At 42.5% G+C, this 16,937-nt stretch overlaps 2 protein-coding genes and 1 long non-coding RNA gene across 6 annotated transcripts; 2 read left to right on the top strand and 1 right to left on the bottom strand.

Moving 5' to 3' along the window:
- Window positions 1-1,536: 1,536 nt before the first annotated feature.
- inpp5e (inositol polyphosphate-5-phosphatase E) lies at window positions 1,537-8,446 on the top strand. Of its 4 annotated transcripts, none has more exons than XM_069523396.1 (11): window positions 1,537-1,672; window positions 2,693-3,559; window positions 4,325-4,448; window positions 4,555-4,652; window positions 4,756-4,880; window positions 5,412-5,531; window positions 5,682-5,789; window positions 5,992-6,153; window positions 6,258-6,373; window positions 6,534-6,670; window positions 6,821-8,446. In XM_069523396.1, the coding sequence occupies exons 2-11, from the start codon at window positions 2,763-2,765 to the stop codon at window positions 6,951-6,953; spliced, it is 1,920 nt and encodes a 639-aa protein (XP_069379497.1). In that variant the 5' UTR covers window positions 1,537-1,672; window positions 2,693-2,762; the 3' UTR covers window positions 6,954-8,446. The 4 variants fall into 4 exon arrangements, with proteins under 4 accessions (XP_069379497.1, XP_019954760.2, XP_019954759.2 ...); XM_020099201.2 differs by having other exon boundaries at window positions 1,593-1,730; XM_020099200.2 differs by having other exon boundaries at window positions 1,609-1,894.
- A 275-nt stretch (window positions 8,447-8,721) lies between these two features.
- Window positions 8,722-14,581, bottom strand: pmpca (peptidase, mitochondrial processing subunit alpha). The gene is made up of 13 exons (XM_020099202.2): window positions 14,459-14,581; window positions 12,686-12,888; window positions 12,518-12,597; window positions 12,160-12,242; window positions 11,950-12,044; window positions 11,409-11,509; window positions 11,023-11,286; window positions 10,674-10,766; window positions 10,464-10,582; window positions 10,272-10,362; window positions 10,039-10,101; window positions 9,802-9,946; window positions 8,722-9,713 (listed from the first exon to the last, which is right to left on the bottom strand). Exons 1-13 carry the CDS (start codon window positions 14,503-14,505, stop codon window positions 9,544-9,546), a joined length of 1,554 nt encoding a protein of 517 aa, XP_019954761.1. The 5' UTR covers window positions 14,506-14,581; the 3' UTR covers window positions 8,722-9,543.
- LOC138407445 (uncharacterized) lies at window positions 13,929-15,038 on the top strand. The gene is made up of 2 exons (XR_011240851.1): window positions 13,929-14,042; window positions 14,164-15,038. It is a non-coding gene; the product is annotated as an uncharacterized lncRNA (long non-coding RNA).
- The last annotated feature ends 1,899 nt before the right edge of the window (window positions 15,039-16,937 follow it).

Consider the following 16,937-nt stretch of genomic DNA (forward strand, 5'->3'; position numbering starts at 1 on the left):
CCAGCCAGGTTTTTATATCTGAGCCAAACATCTCTACAACAGCTGAACACGTCAGGTTTTCACTTCTATCATCCAAGATCAGAAATCCGAGTCTGCAGTGGACACAGGCTCAACGACCCTGGACAAATACAGCCTGGTCTGAGGAATCATGATTTCTGCCGAGGCTGCAGATGGTAAGATTAGACTTTAGCATCATAACCTAACGTGTCTGTGTCACCTCTTCAAGCTGCTGCTGCTGCTGCTGTAACATGTGGAGGATGTTTTCTTGCACATTTTGGGCCCCAGTCATCTTTTTTTAAATGCCACAGGATAGTTCACAGAAAAATGAAAACTCATGATCTCCTGCCCACTACGCCGATGGAGGGGTGTGTGACGTGTTTGAGTTTAAGTTAAAAACATGGTGTAAATGATGAATTTGAATGTCGGGGCTTGGATGACACCACAGGAGCAGAGTGGAGGCTTGTTAACAATAATAATTAATAGTCGTTACACCGTTGTTTACATTTTAACTAGTAAGATCTGATACCTGATGGCGCTCAAGTGTTCCCTGTCTTTCTCGCCCCTCTCTCCCCACTATCCCTCTCTCTTCTCTCCCCTCTTTTCCACCCATCTCTCCTCTTCTCCCCCCGTTTTCTTTGCTCACCCCAACCGGTCGAGGCACATGACCGTCCACACTGAACCGGGTTCTCCTGGAGGTTTCTCTCAGTTAATGAGGGAGTTTTTCCTCCACAGTCGCCAAAGTGTTGGTCCTTGTGGGAACTGTTGGGTTTCTCTATATTTAATACGATTTTAAGGTCTTGACCTTCTGTGTAAAGTGCCTTGAGATGATGTATATTATGATTTGGCGCTATACAAATAAAATTGAATTGAACTGAATTGTTATTTCTTTCTGTTTTTTCTTATGTATGAAGAAGTTGTCACCATTTACTTCAATTATATTTGATTTGGCTACAACGCTGTTTAAACCTGAAACTCCAGAAGTTCACCCTCCCTTCCATCGGCATATTGGTGAGCAGATAATGCATGAATTTTAATGTTTTGGTGAACTATCCCTTTAAAGGTACAGCTTGTAGAAATTAGTGATATCTAGGACCTTTAACCCTCCTGTGGTCCCCCTGGGTCAAACTGATTCTGTTTTGACTGGTCCTTTCCTCCTTTTCTTCTCTCCCTCCATCCACCCTCCTTTCCTTCCTTTCGTTCTCCCTTCTTCCCCTCCTTTCCTTTCTTTGACCCTCTATTTCTCCATCCTTCATTCCTTTCTCCCTCCGTTCTTACAACCATCCTTTTCACTTCCTCCACCTTTCTTTCCCTCGATCCTTCCTTCTTCCTTCCCCGCACCAATCTGTTCTCCTTATCCAATCTTCTTTCCCTCCGTCCTGTCTCCCCCTCTTCTTTCCACCATCCCTTTTCCGATCCTTTCTTTCTTTATTTCTTCCCCCATCATTCCTTCTTCTTTCCCTTGACCCAGAAGAAGAAGAAGAGCAGTTGCCTGCAGTTTCCTTTTCACCGCACACGGTGGCGCTGTGACACCGGACGCAGCCTCGGCTGTGTGACCGTCTCCTCTTGGTTACTGAATCTTTGTTGTCAAACGTTGCTAAGGAAGTCAGCGCCGCTTCTGCTAAACTCGCCTCGTCGACACCAGACAGCGGGAACACGAGGCAGCTTCTCTTCGGTGCGTGAACAACAACACGACCCGGAGACCGCGACGTCGACCGTGGATCAACACAACCGTACAAACCTCCGTTAGCTCAGCTAGCTAGCTAGCTAGCTGCTGCACCGCTGCTGCTCTGCTAACGCTTCTTATAGCTTTGCCAAGTGGTCGCGTTGCGGCTCGCCGAATCAAAGCGGATTAAATGAAGCTGGTGTCTGAATGTGACTCGTTGGATGAACGACGGCGAGTTCAGCACGAATCACTGCGTCTCTGTGTAGTTGGACGAGGGTTAGCGTTAGCTAGCTGCCACTGCTATCGATCAATCACTGCTAACTAACTAATGCTAGTGGTTGGAGGTCAGTGCAGTGTCTCTATAATGCTCCATGCTGATGAATAAAATGAAGAATAGCGTCAAGAATGAACTTCAGATTTGTTGCATCTGAATTCAGGGGAACTTGACTAAAGAATCTTTTATTTGAAACTGGGGTTTTAAAAGCTTGTAACATTTCCCCTCTTCATTTATTTATTTATTCTGCTTCTGTGGATGTCTCAAAATCTGATTCTTATTTTATTGTGTTTTAAACAGTGTTAAGCTTCTCTGAGTGAATTTAGTCCACATTAGACACGTGGAGGTGTGGTGTCCTGGATGAGGGACAACAAAGCAGTGACATTGAATTTTGGTTCTTTCTTTTCTTTTTGTTTGTTTTTAATAGATTTCCCACAAATCTGAAGCCGTGATTTTAACTGTCTGTACGTTCTCCCTGTTAATCTAGTCCAGATCTGAAGTCTCACTACAGTGGTTGTGCTTCAATCTGCACTGAAACTTGCATAATGTAAATTACTGTACAACTAATGAATCACTTGCTAGTCTTTGATTTGACACATTTTTATTTTAAGTTAAGATTCTCCTGAGCTGTGTGTGAAATGAAAATGTCTTCTACTGTGTTTAAATTCAGCTAACATCAAACCAGCTGATGAATATTTGGCTTAATACGTTTATTACAACATTTTTCTGAATCCCTTTCTGCTTTATATCTGCAGGTGTGTGTCACTCAAGCAATGAGAGAGGTTTCACCATCTGACCACAGCGGGTCTGCGACATGACGAGAGGATGACTGAGAATGGCGAGGACGGCGGCGTCCATCAGCAAAGTGAAGCTCCCGACAAAAAGGATTCAGTTGTCAATGACAGCAGGCCACTCAAAGGCCCCTTAGTGGATGTCAAGCAACAAAATGATGCCCTTAAACTCACTGCTAGAAACAAAGAGGGAGAGCTCATTCCATACCAGCCTCGGCCGCCCTTACTACCCAAGCAGACAAAGTCAAAGAGGAGCGGCTCCGTCGAGGAGACAGTGAGAAACAGGAGGCTGAGAAACAGCCAGGAGAGCCTGAGTGACCCGGCTGAGACTGGCTCCTCCACAGACTCCCTTAAAGAGGACCAAGCAGGACCAAATCCAGGTGGGTTCATCGTCAGTAACGCTGCAGCCGTCAGGAACCAGGACTCCAGTGCGAGACCCCTGTCTGCCACTTCTACAGGATCCCCAGTCTTCCGAGAGCGAGGGAGTAGTCTCTCAGATTATGAGAGGAGGCCTCACAGCCAGCAGAGCGACCCCACGGACCAGCAGGCGCGGTCCACCAAGGTGCGCCTGTCCCCGGTGCAACCCACGGGGCGGCTGCCCGCTCTGGAGAAGAGCTTTGTGTCAGCCACTTTAAGGGCCGCTAATAGGATTGACAGGGATTGTTTGGATTATGCCGTGCTGGCCAGAGAGAAGCTTGGGGAGAGACTCCACAGGAACCTGAGCGACAGCCGGCTTCTGGAGAACATGGGGTCGGATAGTGCCTCTGTCAACTCCATGAGGTCCACGTACAGCGTGCTCAGCCCCATCAGACCTCAGGATGTCAGGAACAGGTACAGTAGCAGAACGCAGAGAGGATTTTGTTGGAGTCCTCTTCAGGCCGGATGTGCCAGGTTTTTTTTTACAGCTTATTCTTTCTGATGTCAGAGCATTTTTAGAAACCGGTTTCTGCCGAGGTTCCTAAGCTTCTAATTTAGACGTAGGGTAGTGACGCCATGAGCTTTGTATAATCAATGCAGATTTGCACACTTCAGTTAACTTTGTCTGTCTCAGTTTGTCAGTGAGCTCTGACTTTAATATCATTCTCATCAAAGGAGAGTTACGATGCACATATACTTGTTTACAATTAAGACACAGTCTCTTATATCCGCTGGGAGATTTTATAGATTCAGGAGTCCCCTCTGCTTGGACGGTTTGACTAAGCACAGCGCATCTTTCCTGATGGTGAGCTCTAGGACCGGGTGCTGTAGCGACACCAACAGACTGTTAATTTCTTTCCGCGTGTGTGCAGTGCTCACATCTTTTAGAGAAAAGGGGAACGTGAACGTGAGGAGGGAGATTAACACGGGATCAGAAGAGATGCTTGTTCAGCACAGTTTTTGACAGGAGGAGGAGTCTTGGTTCATTGTCTTGCTACACATTCAGAGCCCAGAGGGGAAAAGTTTGTTTTTATACCATTGATATAAAATCAGAAACCACAGTCTTCACTTCTCTTATCTTGTATATTAAGAGTTACTTGTTATCAGTTAAACCCAAACGTGCTGCAGTTTTGCTTCTCATAAAAGTGCTAACTGTCCTTTCCAACTTGTATTTTCTAGAAGTTTCCTGGAGGGCAGCGTGCTGGGAAGCGGTGCATTGCTCGGGGCTGAGGAGCTGGACCGCTACTTCCCTGAAAGGAGAGTGGGCGTTTACGTCGCCACGTGGAACATGCAGGGAGAGAGGGTGCGAGGAGACCGTGGCTCTGCAGCGTCTCACAGACCAAGAAACATGCAAAGTGTTCGCGCTTCCTGCACCAACTGAGATGTAACTGAGTTTCTGTCACTTCCAGGGGCTTCCAGTCAACTTAGATGATCTCCTCCTTCCAACAGACTCTGAATTTGCACAAGACTTTTATATTATCGGGGTTCAGGAGGGCTGTCCCGACAGGTATGATACGCTTTGTTGGTGCATTATGTCATGATTGATTATTCTATCAGGGATGTAAACATAGCTCAACACTTGGTGTGTGTGTGTGTGACTGTGTGTGCAGGAGGGAGTGGGAGACTCGACTTCAGGAGACCCTGGGACCTTACTACGTCATGCTGTATGCAGCGTCACATGGCGTTTTGTATCTCACTGTATTCGTCAGAAGAGACCTCATCTGGTTCTGCTCTGGTCAGTGCTCCTTCACGTAAAACAGGAAATAAACGTCAGCTTCGGGTGATTCATCTCAGCTAGAGCTGAAACAGTTTATCAATAAGTTGATCTACAGAAATATTTGGCAACTATTATGGTAGTAATTAATTTAAAAGAATATTTATTTTGGGTATTCGCTGATTTTGTTTCATATGTGATTGTAAACAGAATATTTTAAGATTTGTCAGGACATAACGAGACATTTGAGAACATCACATCCATGGGAAATGGTAAAGAAAGTCTGATTAATTGAAAAATGAATTGTCTTTTTCCAAACTCCATATTGATCCATGCTTTCATAAGTTTTGCGTAGATCAGACTTTGGTAAGATGATATTATTTTTAATTTGATGGTTTCACATTAAATCCACAGATAAATTCAGATGTCAGATCATCATCATCATTGTTATTGGGTGGAAAAGGATTTTAATGTATGACATATTCCTTCTCAGGTTTTTGTGTTTGAATCCATCTGGTTTGTCACTAACCTTCATTCTGTTGACTGACGCAGAAGTGGAACACGCCACAGTCACAACCAGGATCATCTCTCAGATCAAGACAAAAGGGGCTGTGGGGATTGCCTTTACTTTTTTTGGAACTTCCTTCCTCTTCATCACATCCCATTTTACCTGTGAGTAAAAACGTTCTCAGGTCAGTGAGGCTGTAGACTGAAGCAGAGCCTAGTGTCGGCGTGACTGTAGAGGGGACATTTCTACTGAAGTGGAGGAGGGGTGTGGCGGTTCCAGAGTGTTTCCAATGAATCCTTCTGTTCCTCTTTCAGCTGGAGACGCCAAAGTTTACGAGAGAATCCTCGATTACAACAAGATCATCGAGGCTCTAGCTCTTCCAAAAGGCCTTCCAGACACAAACCCTTACCGCTCCACGCCGTGTAAGACTCATTTAAGTTCCCCCCGTCATGAAGGATGTGAAGAATCAAAGTGTAACATGATGACTTCTACAGCTGCTGTAGTAAACTTAAACAATATTATAAGACTACGATTGGTTGTAACTGTTGAACATATTGAGATGCAGTATTTTTGCAGTGTTCAGGAGAACTCACCTTCTGTAATGGGTGTCATTTTTAATTGTAGCTGACGTCACCACAAGATTCGACCAGGTCTTCTGGTTTGGAGACTTTAACTTCCGGCTGTGTAAGGACCGTGGTGAAGTGGAGACCATCATGAACCGCACCACAGGAGGCGACATGGGCCCCCTGCTGGAGCACGATCAGCTCTCTAAGGAGATGAAGGAGGGTATGCATGAATCATGGAGGGTTGAATTTCTGTGAAAAGTTTTGTCCTAAATAGTTTTAGTTGTATTTGATCCTCACCCTGAGAGTATGATTCTGTTTCTCCAGGTTCTATCTTTAAAGGCTTTCAAGAGGCACAAATACACTTTCCCCCAACGTACAAATTTGACGTCGGCTGCGACGTCTACGACACAACTTCTAAACAGAGAACGCCTTCATTCACAGTAAGAATAAAAAAGAAAATCTCTCTGCTCCTTTGATTTAGTCACAAAATCTCCAGAATGAGTCAAACCGTCACTGGAGAGTAATTTTTATCACTCAGTGTTCAGCAGCTGAATCTGGAATCTAAGCAGGGTTTAAGTTTTCTGTTGTTTGTGTTCACAGGACAGGATCCTGTTCAGGAACAGACAGGCCGACGACATTAAGGTGGTCAAGTACAGCAACTGCTCCAGCATCAAGACCTCAGACCATCGACCCGTCATCGGTGTCTTCCAGGTCAAACTAAGACCAGGCAGAGACAAGTGAGTCACAAACTGTGTTAGTGGCTTCACTGCCTTCGCCTTTTTTACAGGATCACCTTCTGCCCCTCAAACCTGGTTCATGAAAACATTGTATTTCCTTCATTCTGACCTCATAATATCTGCTTACCTCTATTTACCTCTGTTTGTCAGTATTCCCCTGGGAGCGGGACAGTTCGACCGAGGCTTGTACTTGGAGGGCATTCGGAGGAGGATCAACAGAGAGCTGAAGAGGAGGGAAGCCATGAAGAACCAAGGTAGCAGCACCATCTGCGCCATCTCTTAGACCTTTAAAGTGGATTCTCTGGACCAGACCAGATCCAACTGTTCCATAAACAGGTGGTAAAGGACCAAAAAGAAACCAGAGTTGTCTTGAAGTCCTGCTCCGGTGAAAATCATGTTTTCATGTCCCCTTTGTGCCTTTTTATTGGACAGAAGACAAATGAACCTCTGTAACACCACAGTGAACAAATGCAAGTCTGAAAACAACGGATCATCAAATCAAAACATATTTTAATTGTATAGCCCAAATTCACAAAACACATCTTGCCTCAGAGGGCCGTACATCTGTACAGGCAGTGACACCCTCATGGAGGTTTTGACACGTCACAAACCTAAGAAACCCTTCCTGTCAACTTGTAGCTGGAGAGGACTCAACTACAGGTGAGCTGAGGAGGTGAGGAGACGGGGAGCAGGAGGCCACGTTATCGTCACCTTCACAGATCCTACTCACGAAACAAGAGAGGAAGGTGTAGAGTTGTATTCGACTCATTTTAAGGCATTTCTCACATTAAACCTTTTGAATATTTCATTTTGGGGAACAGAGTTGATTTGATTTGGGAGGGAATAAGCTCCCGGAGTGGGACTTTAACTACATAGAACCAAGTGGCGGTTGTGGTAACTGAGCAGACTGCGCCCTCTGTTGGGCATTCAGGAGAACTTCTTGTGAGTGAGTGTGTGCTGCTGGTCTAAGGGAATGTCTGGCTGTCCTTGAGGGCAGGGACCGTGAGGTCAGTCAGGCAGGCAGATGTTTGCGGACACAGCAGCAGTCTGGCTTTTATTTATCCGTCGCTTTACTCTTCAGTCTTCAGTCACACGCTGCAGTGTGAGCTGACGTAACTGCATTTCATTTTCTAATTATTTTTATATGTATTTAAAAAGCATCATGAAACGCAGTGTTAACGTTTTTGTCTGAATTTGACATTGTTGTTGAAATGCCTCGCGACTTAGGGAATCACACAAAAGTACAGTGAACATTTAGGTGCACCTCGAATCACACCGGTGGACTTTCTCTTTTAAAGTTGAGATACAGTCTGATTGAAGAAGGGAGCTGTTCCATTATTTCCCTCATCAAGTCAAATGGCACAAAATCAGCGAGCACTCAAGTGATGACGTCGTTACATGGTACTGTTGAATTTCAGGACGATAAAGTGTATTTGATGTTTTATTTTTAAGGAACTCACTTCCTGTCAAATAGACGGAGGATTTTATTTAATTAACGTTATTGCCGGGAACACATTTTTCTCTTATCAGGCCAAGTGATCCTTTACAGCAGATTCTAACTCATTGCCTTAACCTCTCATCAGCCTGCTGTGTAACCTCATATCTACTGTAACCTCTCCATGTACTGTATGTTACATTAATGAACTTGTTTCCATCATTCAGAGCAGTCTGCTCCACGAAAAGTGCCTGTAGGTCTTGTTTTCATTTCCTCAGGACCTCTGTCTTTTTCTATGTTCACCTGTGATGTCACAGCGTTAATAAACATTTTAAAACAGATTTGTTTGTCGGCTTAATCGTCGTAAATCACACTGCAACGCTGGAGCTTAGAAAATATATTATTTTTCATAGAGAAAATAATATATTTGGTTTACAGAGGTCACATCTAACATATCAGCTTTGGTGAGAAGCCACTGAAATAAAAGTGACATACATGTCGGTGTATTCGGATACAAACCAAAACAATAAAACATTTTAAATGTTGAAGCAGTGGAGACGTCTCAGAAAGTAAACCACCCACTCCTGTCCAAAATAATTTACCGTCAAACGATGCCTTTGTTTTATGCCCGTTAAGTTTATTGAAATCTACACGGACACTAACAAACAAGAAACATAAAAAACAGAAGGTTTCACTGTAGATTTCAGTCTCTCTACAGAGCGTCTGAGACAAACGTGACAGAAACCATGACCTCAGTCCACAGATGTACAGTTGGCCAGCAATGTCTTTATCACAAGTATCTTGATTAACCATTGCATTGCGTCTCCTGAGCCTGTAAAGAGAGATTGTGAAGTGCTTTTGTATAAATAGTGAGTTTTTTCAGTTTCTTTAATACCTGCTCGAAAAATAAAAAGGTCTGAAAAGAATTTTAAGAGCAGAACGTCCGAAAACTGAAAAATCCAATGGCTCAATAAAAAGTAACAGCATAGACAGTTTTGCGGATGTTACCCACCCTCCTTTCTCTCGTCTCGCTGCTGATTTCTCTGTAAAAACTAAACATCTATACTGAGGGGTTTTTTTTAAACAGGAAATGAATACTCAACTTTGCCCGTGGGGGGCGGGGCATTGTCCCTTTAAAACCCAACTCCTGCAAACCCTCAGTAAATATTGACGCGTGGCTTCATGCCCACCAAACAATAAATACATACACTCCAACCGTATGTAGACTACATCTGAGTAAAATGTACCTTCTCTTTAAAATCCAGTCAAAGGTTCACTTGAGAGCCCCGAGGATTAGCCCCCCCCTCCCTGGGTGAGCTGTGCAGAGCTCTGTGTTAGGAGGGAACACTTGCTTGATCTTCCAGTTCAGTTTATTTACAGGGATGTTTGCCAGTTCACACGGGCTGCGTGGTGGTGGTGGTGGTGGTGGGAGGTGAGTCTATCGGAAGAGACGATACATGCGGGGCAGACGTCCGTCTTTGCTGGACAGGGCGGCCTGGATGTGTTCATACGAGGGCAGCTCCGTCAGGTCTCCCAGAGCTGCTACTGCGGGTTTACTACGCAGCATCTTAGTGGTCACTCTCTTAATGTCGCTGGCTGTCACGTTGCCTGGAAATTAATAAGACAAATGAAATAAGAATGAATGAGAATAATTCAGAGCCACTTTCCCAGTCAATAGACTTTTCTCAGGACTCACTTATTAGGTCACACAGTTCATGTGGCAGTTTTCTCTTTCCCGTGGAAAGAACCTGGCGTCCAACGTCCTCAAAAATAACCGGCCGTGACTCCAGGTTCATCATCAACATGGACTTGAGCTGAGTCTTGGCTCTTCCTAGCTCCATCTGGACAGACAAAATGTTTAATTACTTTTTGATCAAGTGACCAAAGTTATATCACAAACTCTGTACTTGAGTTTCCCTGTGATGAAAGTTACCTCTCCTGCGTTTCCAGCCATTTGAATGAACTCTCTGGTTATTATTTCCACCATTTCCCGCACCTGACAAACAAATTAACATATGAGCCACATTTCCACTAATCCAACACATTCAATACCAGTATTAATGTGTATGTGTATGTGTGTGTGTGTGTGTGTGTGTACATTATATGCTAGGCTAGTAGCATTAAGGACTGGAAGACACTCTGCTGGTGTCTGGGGTCAGTACCAACCTGTCTGGGGTCTGAACTAGCATGGATACACAGCAGGCCGCTGTCCTCATAGCTGTGATGGTAGGATGTGGCGTTGTACATCCAATGATGCCTTCAACAGATAAGTCAAATGAGTGACAACGAATAAAACCTGTTGTCTGGAGTTGTTTTTGTGAAGCAAAGGCTGAGACACAAATGCACAGAGATGTTCACCTGTTGAGCACGTTCAGGTAGAGGCGGGTGAACATGCCTTTACCGGGTCCTCCTGCAGAAAAGGAGCCTCCTCCTCCCATCATCATGTTGAGCACTGCGAACGGGATGAAGTCTTCCTCCTGTGAAGGGAAAAACAAGAAGCGTTTTTTGAGAACTTGTAGCTAACAGACATCACACAACTGACTGAAGGCAAGCAACACAAACACCCACCAGGAAGGAGCAGCTCTCCAGGCCGATCATGATGTGGGTGAGTTCTGGGATCGGGGTGGGGCCGAGGCTCACGTCTGACATATCCTTCTCCATCTAACAGGTTAGAAAGAGATGTGATTCAACTGTATCACTAAATACAGTTAAATCTAATTCCATCCATCGTCTTTTCAGATTTAAAGCCTTAGAACCAGGATTTTTCTTATGGCTGTTGTTCTTCTGTTATTGTGAATCTGTAACAGATGTTTTTTTTTGCCTTTTCCACTTTTTAAAAGATGCAAACTTTTCACCTGAAGAGACGTTTGGGCCCAAATCTGGTACAAACGTGTTAATAATAAAACCGATGAATCACCTTGACGATGCCCCCCGTGTACTGTGCTACGGACAGGTCTACGTTGGACACGCTGCTCGTTCCCCACACTGGCCTCACATCCAGCAGGTACTTCCTGGCACATTCAACCAGCTGCTCGTGCTCGATGCCGACTCCAGCCAACACCATCCGCTCGGGGCAGTAGTAGTTACTCAGGTAACTGTGAAGCATTTTCCTGTCGATCTTCTCCACGTTATCTGCAGGACAGAAGCGTGGCAGTCCGACCGTGTTGCCTCGATATGCGGCCTGGAAACAAACGGCAAAGAGTCAGGTCAAGTGACAAGTTTGGGGTTTTACTTTTTAACTATTTTTACTATTTTAACAGAGAGGTAGTGTCGTAGGGTCAGAACTAGTCATGTGTGACTCACAGCGTGGATCATCTCGGTGAGTAAAGGTTCAGGGTCCGGCCTCATGTTTAGGTCTTCTAACTCAAAGCGTACCACCATTCTGGTCATCTCAATCTCATCGTCTGCATGGAACCAACACATTTCACTTTCAACAAAACACTGGTTTAGACACGTCGCACATTCTCGATGGCCAGTCTCTCAAGAAGAGCATTGGAGGGGTGATGCAGACCCTGCACAGCCTGTATAAACCCCAATCAGGCAACGCTGACTTTTTTAAACTGTAATTAGGGATGTCATGATACTGAAAATGTAGTAGTTGATACTGATACCATGAAAACTTTCACTTCTCAATACAAAATTTAATACAATATTTTTCTTTCTTTTTCTTGTCAACCTCGATGTTGACCTTTGACCTATCAGCTCCAATAGAATAACATTTGGAGATACTATCCCAAGTAATAATTCCACCAAGTTTGGTATAAATCCATCCATGTGTTGTTGAGTTATTTAGCTTGCACTTCTTCAATCACACACACACACACACGGGAGTTACTTGACTTACCCAGTAGGCGAGGCTGTAGTACAGCATCAGAGAGAAGACTAACCACTGTATCCAGACCCTTCACTTCAGCAGACACTGCATACATGGTTGTATCTCTGCACAGGAAAATGAAAGGAAGAGCTGCGTTACTAATAACGGAGGAAATAACAAGCTTCTACTAAATAAATATACAAATGTTAGATTTTACAACACTGATGTAAGATTTCATACCTTGATGTTTGGCAGTCACATATCCCTCCGTGCTTTTCCAGCGTCAGCAGGATTTCATCTTTGCTCCCATACTGAGCTGTAGACTTTAAGGATAAAACAAACCGTGGATGATGTAAGATGAACACCTTTTATTTTCTTTGCCAAAGGAAAAAAATATTTTGAGTGAGGCTGGGCCATGTGACTTCAAATCAATATCCCAATTATTATTTCAAACTTTTACCTCGATTATGATTATCAACGATTATTTTATGCCACCCCCAACCAATCTTTAACTTTAACTTTGACAATCAGCATAAAAATTTAATGGAATTAACATTTGATAAAAAACAAGCTGAATCGAAAAAGTGGAAATACTTACAGAAAAGGCTAGTTTCTCTAAGAAATGTGCTATTCCACTTGGGTATTTTGCTTCATACCTGGATCCCGAGTTTACTAAAACTAAGAGAGAAAAATAATCCACAATTAATTCACTTCAGCCAGATCCTGAACAAACAATTAAAATTATCATATGAATCCTGCAACTTACTTCCAACTGTGCAAAATTGACCAAACTTGTTTTGTGAAGCAACTTTGAGGCCATTTTCTAGAGTAGTGATCTTGGTCTCGTATTTCTCCTGACCATCCACGGACGCAAACACCGGCTTGGGGATCCCAGGCAGCGGCGTGGAGAGGGAAATATTCGAGTATCTGCCGCCACTGCTGTACTCTCTGTAAGCCGCGATCCCAAACCTTCAAGTACAACAAAGAAATCATCTTCAAATCCTCTCTACAACCTCAGGATGTAGTGGAAACAGTACAAAGCTATAACGATTAATTGATAAATGTTAAAATAATTAACAGCTGCTCTATAGATAATCAATAAACTGAATTGAATGGGGTGGACAATTTGGAGAAAAACATAGCAAAAAAAAAAAAGGTTCCTAAAAAAGTTAATTATCACAATGAATGTCACGTCGTGAATTTCTATGGAATTTAAAGACTGATGTTTGCTCTTGAGTAAAGGTTGTGTTTGTTTTAGAATGACTCACAATCCTCTGCACATCTGTTTTCCTGCCTGTTTTGGAAAAAAACGTGAAACAACTGATATACATACGGAGCAATAACTATAAACACACACTCCATACAGTTAAAGTCGTTACTTCATTTGCAACTAAAGTCACACTTCACCCCTGAAAGAGTTTTAGTTTTGTATTTGACTTTATTTATAGTAAGCTCTAATTGAACTATTGCACTGCTGAGCTGAGTGGTTTCTTCTTTTCCAACACTTTCCAGCCCTGAGTTTATTTTAAAGAAAAGAGGTACAAAAAATTCTAGATTCTGCTTCTCAAATATGAATACTTTATTTTTTGTCGACTTCTCTGATATTTTCCACATTACTTTCGACCAAAGGATGAGTTGATTAATTGAGAAGAATAAAAGTAGTGCGTTCCAACAGTGTCAGCCATAAAACAGTATTTAACTTCTGCCATAGTTCACACAGGAAATGACTCCTGATCTCACAGATATATTACCTGCTGGTAAATTTGAGTCAAACCAGTTTGTCCTGTCTAGCTTTTTTAAAATCAAATGAATGGAACATTTAAAAAGAAGAAACTGTACAGCAGCTACACACAGTTGTCAGTTTATCAACACACCAAGGTAATGCTCCCATCACGAAGGTTGTAAAGTTCAGTTGTTGTTTTGTGTCCACACAGGGTGCTGTTTTGATCTTCAGCTCACAATAATAGATATGAATGAGGTGAACTGATTTTAAAGCAGCTCGTATTCAAGTTAAATCAGTATCATCTCTCTCAATAAGGTTTTAAAGAGACGAACCTTTTTAACCTTCACAGCTGTTGGTGACATTTAGAAGAGTGGAGGGAAACGACACCGGGCAACTGAAGGTATTCGACTTCTTCACAAATGTGATTTCACATAAAGCAGCAATAACAGTGTTGAGTTCGATGACTTTGCTTTTAATTGGCTGTTTATAAAGTTGTTAAATCTTTTCACCGTCATCACCAGAGAGCAGCTGAACGACAGAGAACAACAATAAACGAACAACCAGATCTCGGAAACGTCCATCTGTCTTCTACACTGTCATTCAGCACAGCGACGGACGGTTTCCTCCCGTTGTCAGACTCCATCAACTCCTGATGCAACGTTAGCTCAGCCTGTTAGCATCGTGCTAACCGAGCGAGCTAAACTAAAGCGATCGGCCCGTGGAGTCGTGACACTGAACACACACACACCGTCGTTTTCACCGTGTTGAAAAGAGTCCGGTGACACTTCGCAGAGATGAGTTTAAACACGCTCTTACCTCTGGACACGACTCCAGGATCTACACCTCGACATGTGAGTCGCCATCTTCGATCTCCTGTGACCGGAAGTCAACCCGGATGATAATGTTGACGTCTGCCCGAGCACTTCCGCTTTGAACAAAAAAAAAAAAAAAAAAACGAAATAAAAAAAACTATTTTATTTAATTTATTCCATCCATTTTATCACGATTAAAATGTCACTTCAACTAAATATTATTTTAATTCATCATTTCATAATTTGTATTTATTTAAAAGGTAAGCGGTTATTAGGGTCATATTCAATTTGTACTGTGTACATTTATATTGTATACATTTTATTTTATTACTTATTATTTTTCACTGTTAATGTTCAGTTTGCACAGCTCAGTTTTGCACAATCCTCACCTTATTCACCTTATTTGCCTTGTTTTTGCCTTACTTTTAAATATGTTCATATCCTATTTGTATTTTATGTAAATATTGTATTTTAATGTAAGTTTTGGTCAGCTGGTATTCCAGAAAGGACAGCACAATAATTTAAATTCACAGGGAAACGTGTGTTCTCGTGTGTATTTGACAATAAAATCTTTGAATCTTGAATCTTGAATATTCAATTAAGTTCTATTTTATGTGTCAAATCAAAACATATAAAGGTTGAGTCCTTAAATATAACCGAGAAAATGTTATGGTAAGATTTCCTTTCTGACTGTGGAGCAAAGTAACTCCAACAATTCTCTGTGTTTCTCTTAATGTGGGCTCTGGCAATACCAAACAGAACAATTGATTCTTTAGAGTGGTCAGCGGGCTCCCATTTATCTACTGATCCCCGAATCAATTCTGACACACAAACAGAAATAGCTTCTGAATAACATTGTCCCACCTGAGTGTGAAACATTGTGGAGTTACAGAAAGATTTAACTGGACTGTGACCTGCAGCAGCAGCAGCAGCAGCAAAGGTTTTAATGAACTCTTGTGCAGGTACCACTACAATGGTCTCCAACTCGCAGGTCACTGTGGTGTTCTGGTTGATTTCTGTGTTGTCACACTGCAGCTCAGCGTTTGAGCTCCACGACACCATTCACACTCTGAAAGAAGAAAACATCCACCTGCAGCATCGACTGGACAACCTCACCCACGCTCTCAGAGATTTAAAACACCTTCTGATGGAGCACTCCAAAGGTAAGAGCAGAGTTTTTCGTTAATCGTTTCCTGCTTTCAATTTTCTTCTTCTTTGATCATTTTAATAAGTTTAATAATTTTAAATGAGCTAATTTTAAATGGGATTTGATGAATGACATTTTGTATGCAAGTTGAAATCTGAGGGGAAAAACTTTTTCATATAAAGATATTAGATGGTTCCTAAAGGTACATTTTGATCCATTCAAACATTTGAGCATTTTGTGAATCCTGGACACACTGTTGTCATGATAAATAGTGCTCACACCCATAAAGTCCTTTGGCAGAAAAAGCATCAAACTATAGCACAATAACTTGGTGGAAGGAAGTGAAAAAAAGAACCATTGGAGTTTTGGCAAGGTTGAGAACAAGATCAACAACAGATCCAGGTTCCAGTTTTTACAGATTTCCCCAAAAATAATTAATGGATCTTGATAAAGAAGAAGAATCAGGCATATTTACAACAGACTGTAAGATTGTAAAATTAGGTGCAGCCTGATTTGATTTAATTGGACTGTTGGACCTTGACGGAGGTTTGTGCTCTACTGATTGACGTTGAAGTTGCCACTGTTAAATTTCTGAATTTCATTCATAATTTCTCACAGTGTCTGAGCTGGAACACAACACAGAATACCTGCACGTCTGGAGACACTGGTCACAACACAGTAAGGTCTCAAAACAAAGCTTTGACATGATGAAACGTAAACTCTGTCTCTGTCTTCACTACAGTGTTTTGTTTTCCAGGCATCAGTGCTGAGACTCATCGAATGTTGGAGCAGACGCTGTGTTTGACTGAGCTGCACGCTGCTGCCCCCCCTGTCTCCATCAACCCGGGCTTCCTCCTCTTCCTCTCGCCTCATGTGATCCTCCCTCTCTTGTCATGACTCACCTCCGAGAGACCTTCATCTTTTTAAAAACATCACCTGGATAATAAGTCCCTGTGACTGCAGAGGTATAATACTCTATACCTCAATTCAGAAGGAGAGGCATGAACATTTTAGAAAACTGATTAAAACTCTTGACAGTTGCAAGAGCAGATAAAAAAATATATATGATAATTTCACATTTCTTAAGATGGAATGTGATTTTATGTTTAAGAAGGTTTGTGGGAGCCATCTGAATGATAGAAGAACTGTATAAGAACATGGATCAGTGATGATGAGATAATACAACATGGCCCAGAATCCACCTTTGTGACAAAATCTTTCCACAAGACTTGAGCTGAAGCCTCAGGTTCAATCTAGTATCTTCATTCAGAAAAGTGGTGAATGTGTCTTGTTGACATCAGTCTGGTTGAAGGACTCAACAATGTCCCTTTGGAGA

This window comes from Paralichthys olivaceus, chromosome 4 (assembly GCF_024713975.1).
Source record: "Paralichthys olivaceus isolate ysfri-2021 chromosome 4, ASM2471397v2, whole genome shotgun sequence".
Lineage (NCBI taxonomy): Eukaryota > Metazoa > Chordata > Actinopteri > Pleuronectiformes > Paralichthyidae > Paralichthys > Paralichthys olivaceus.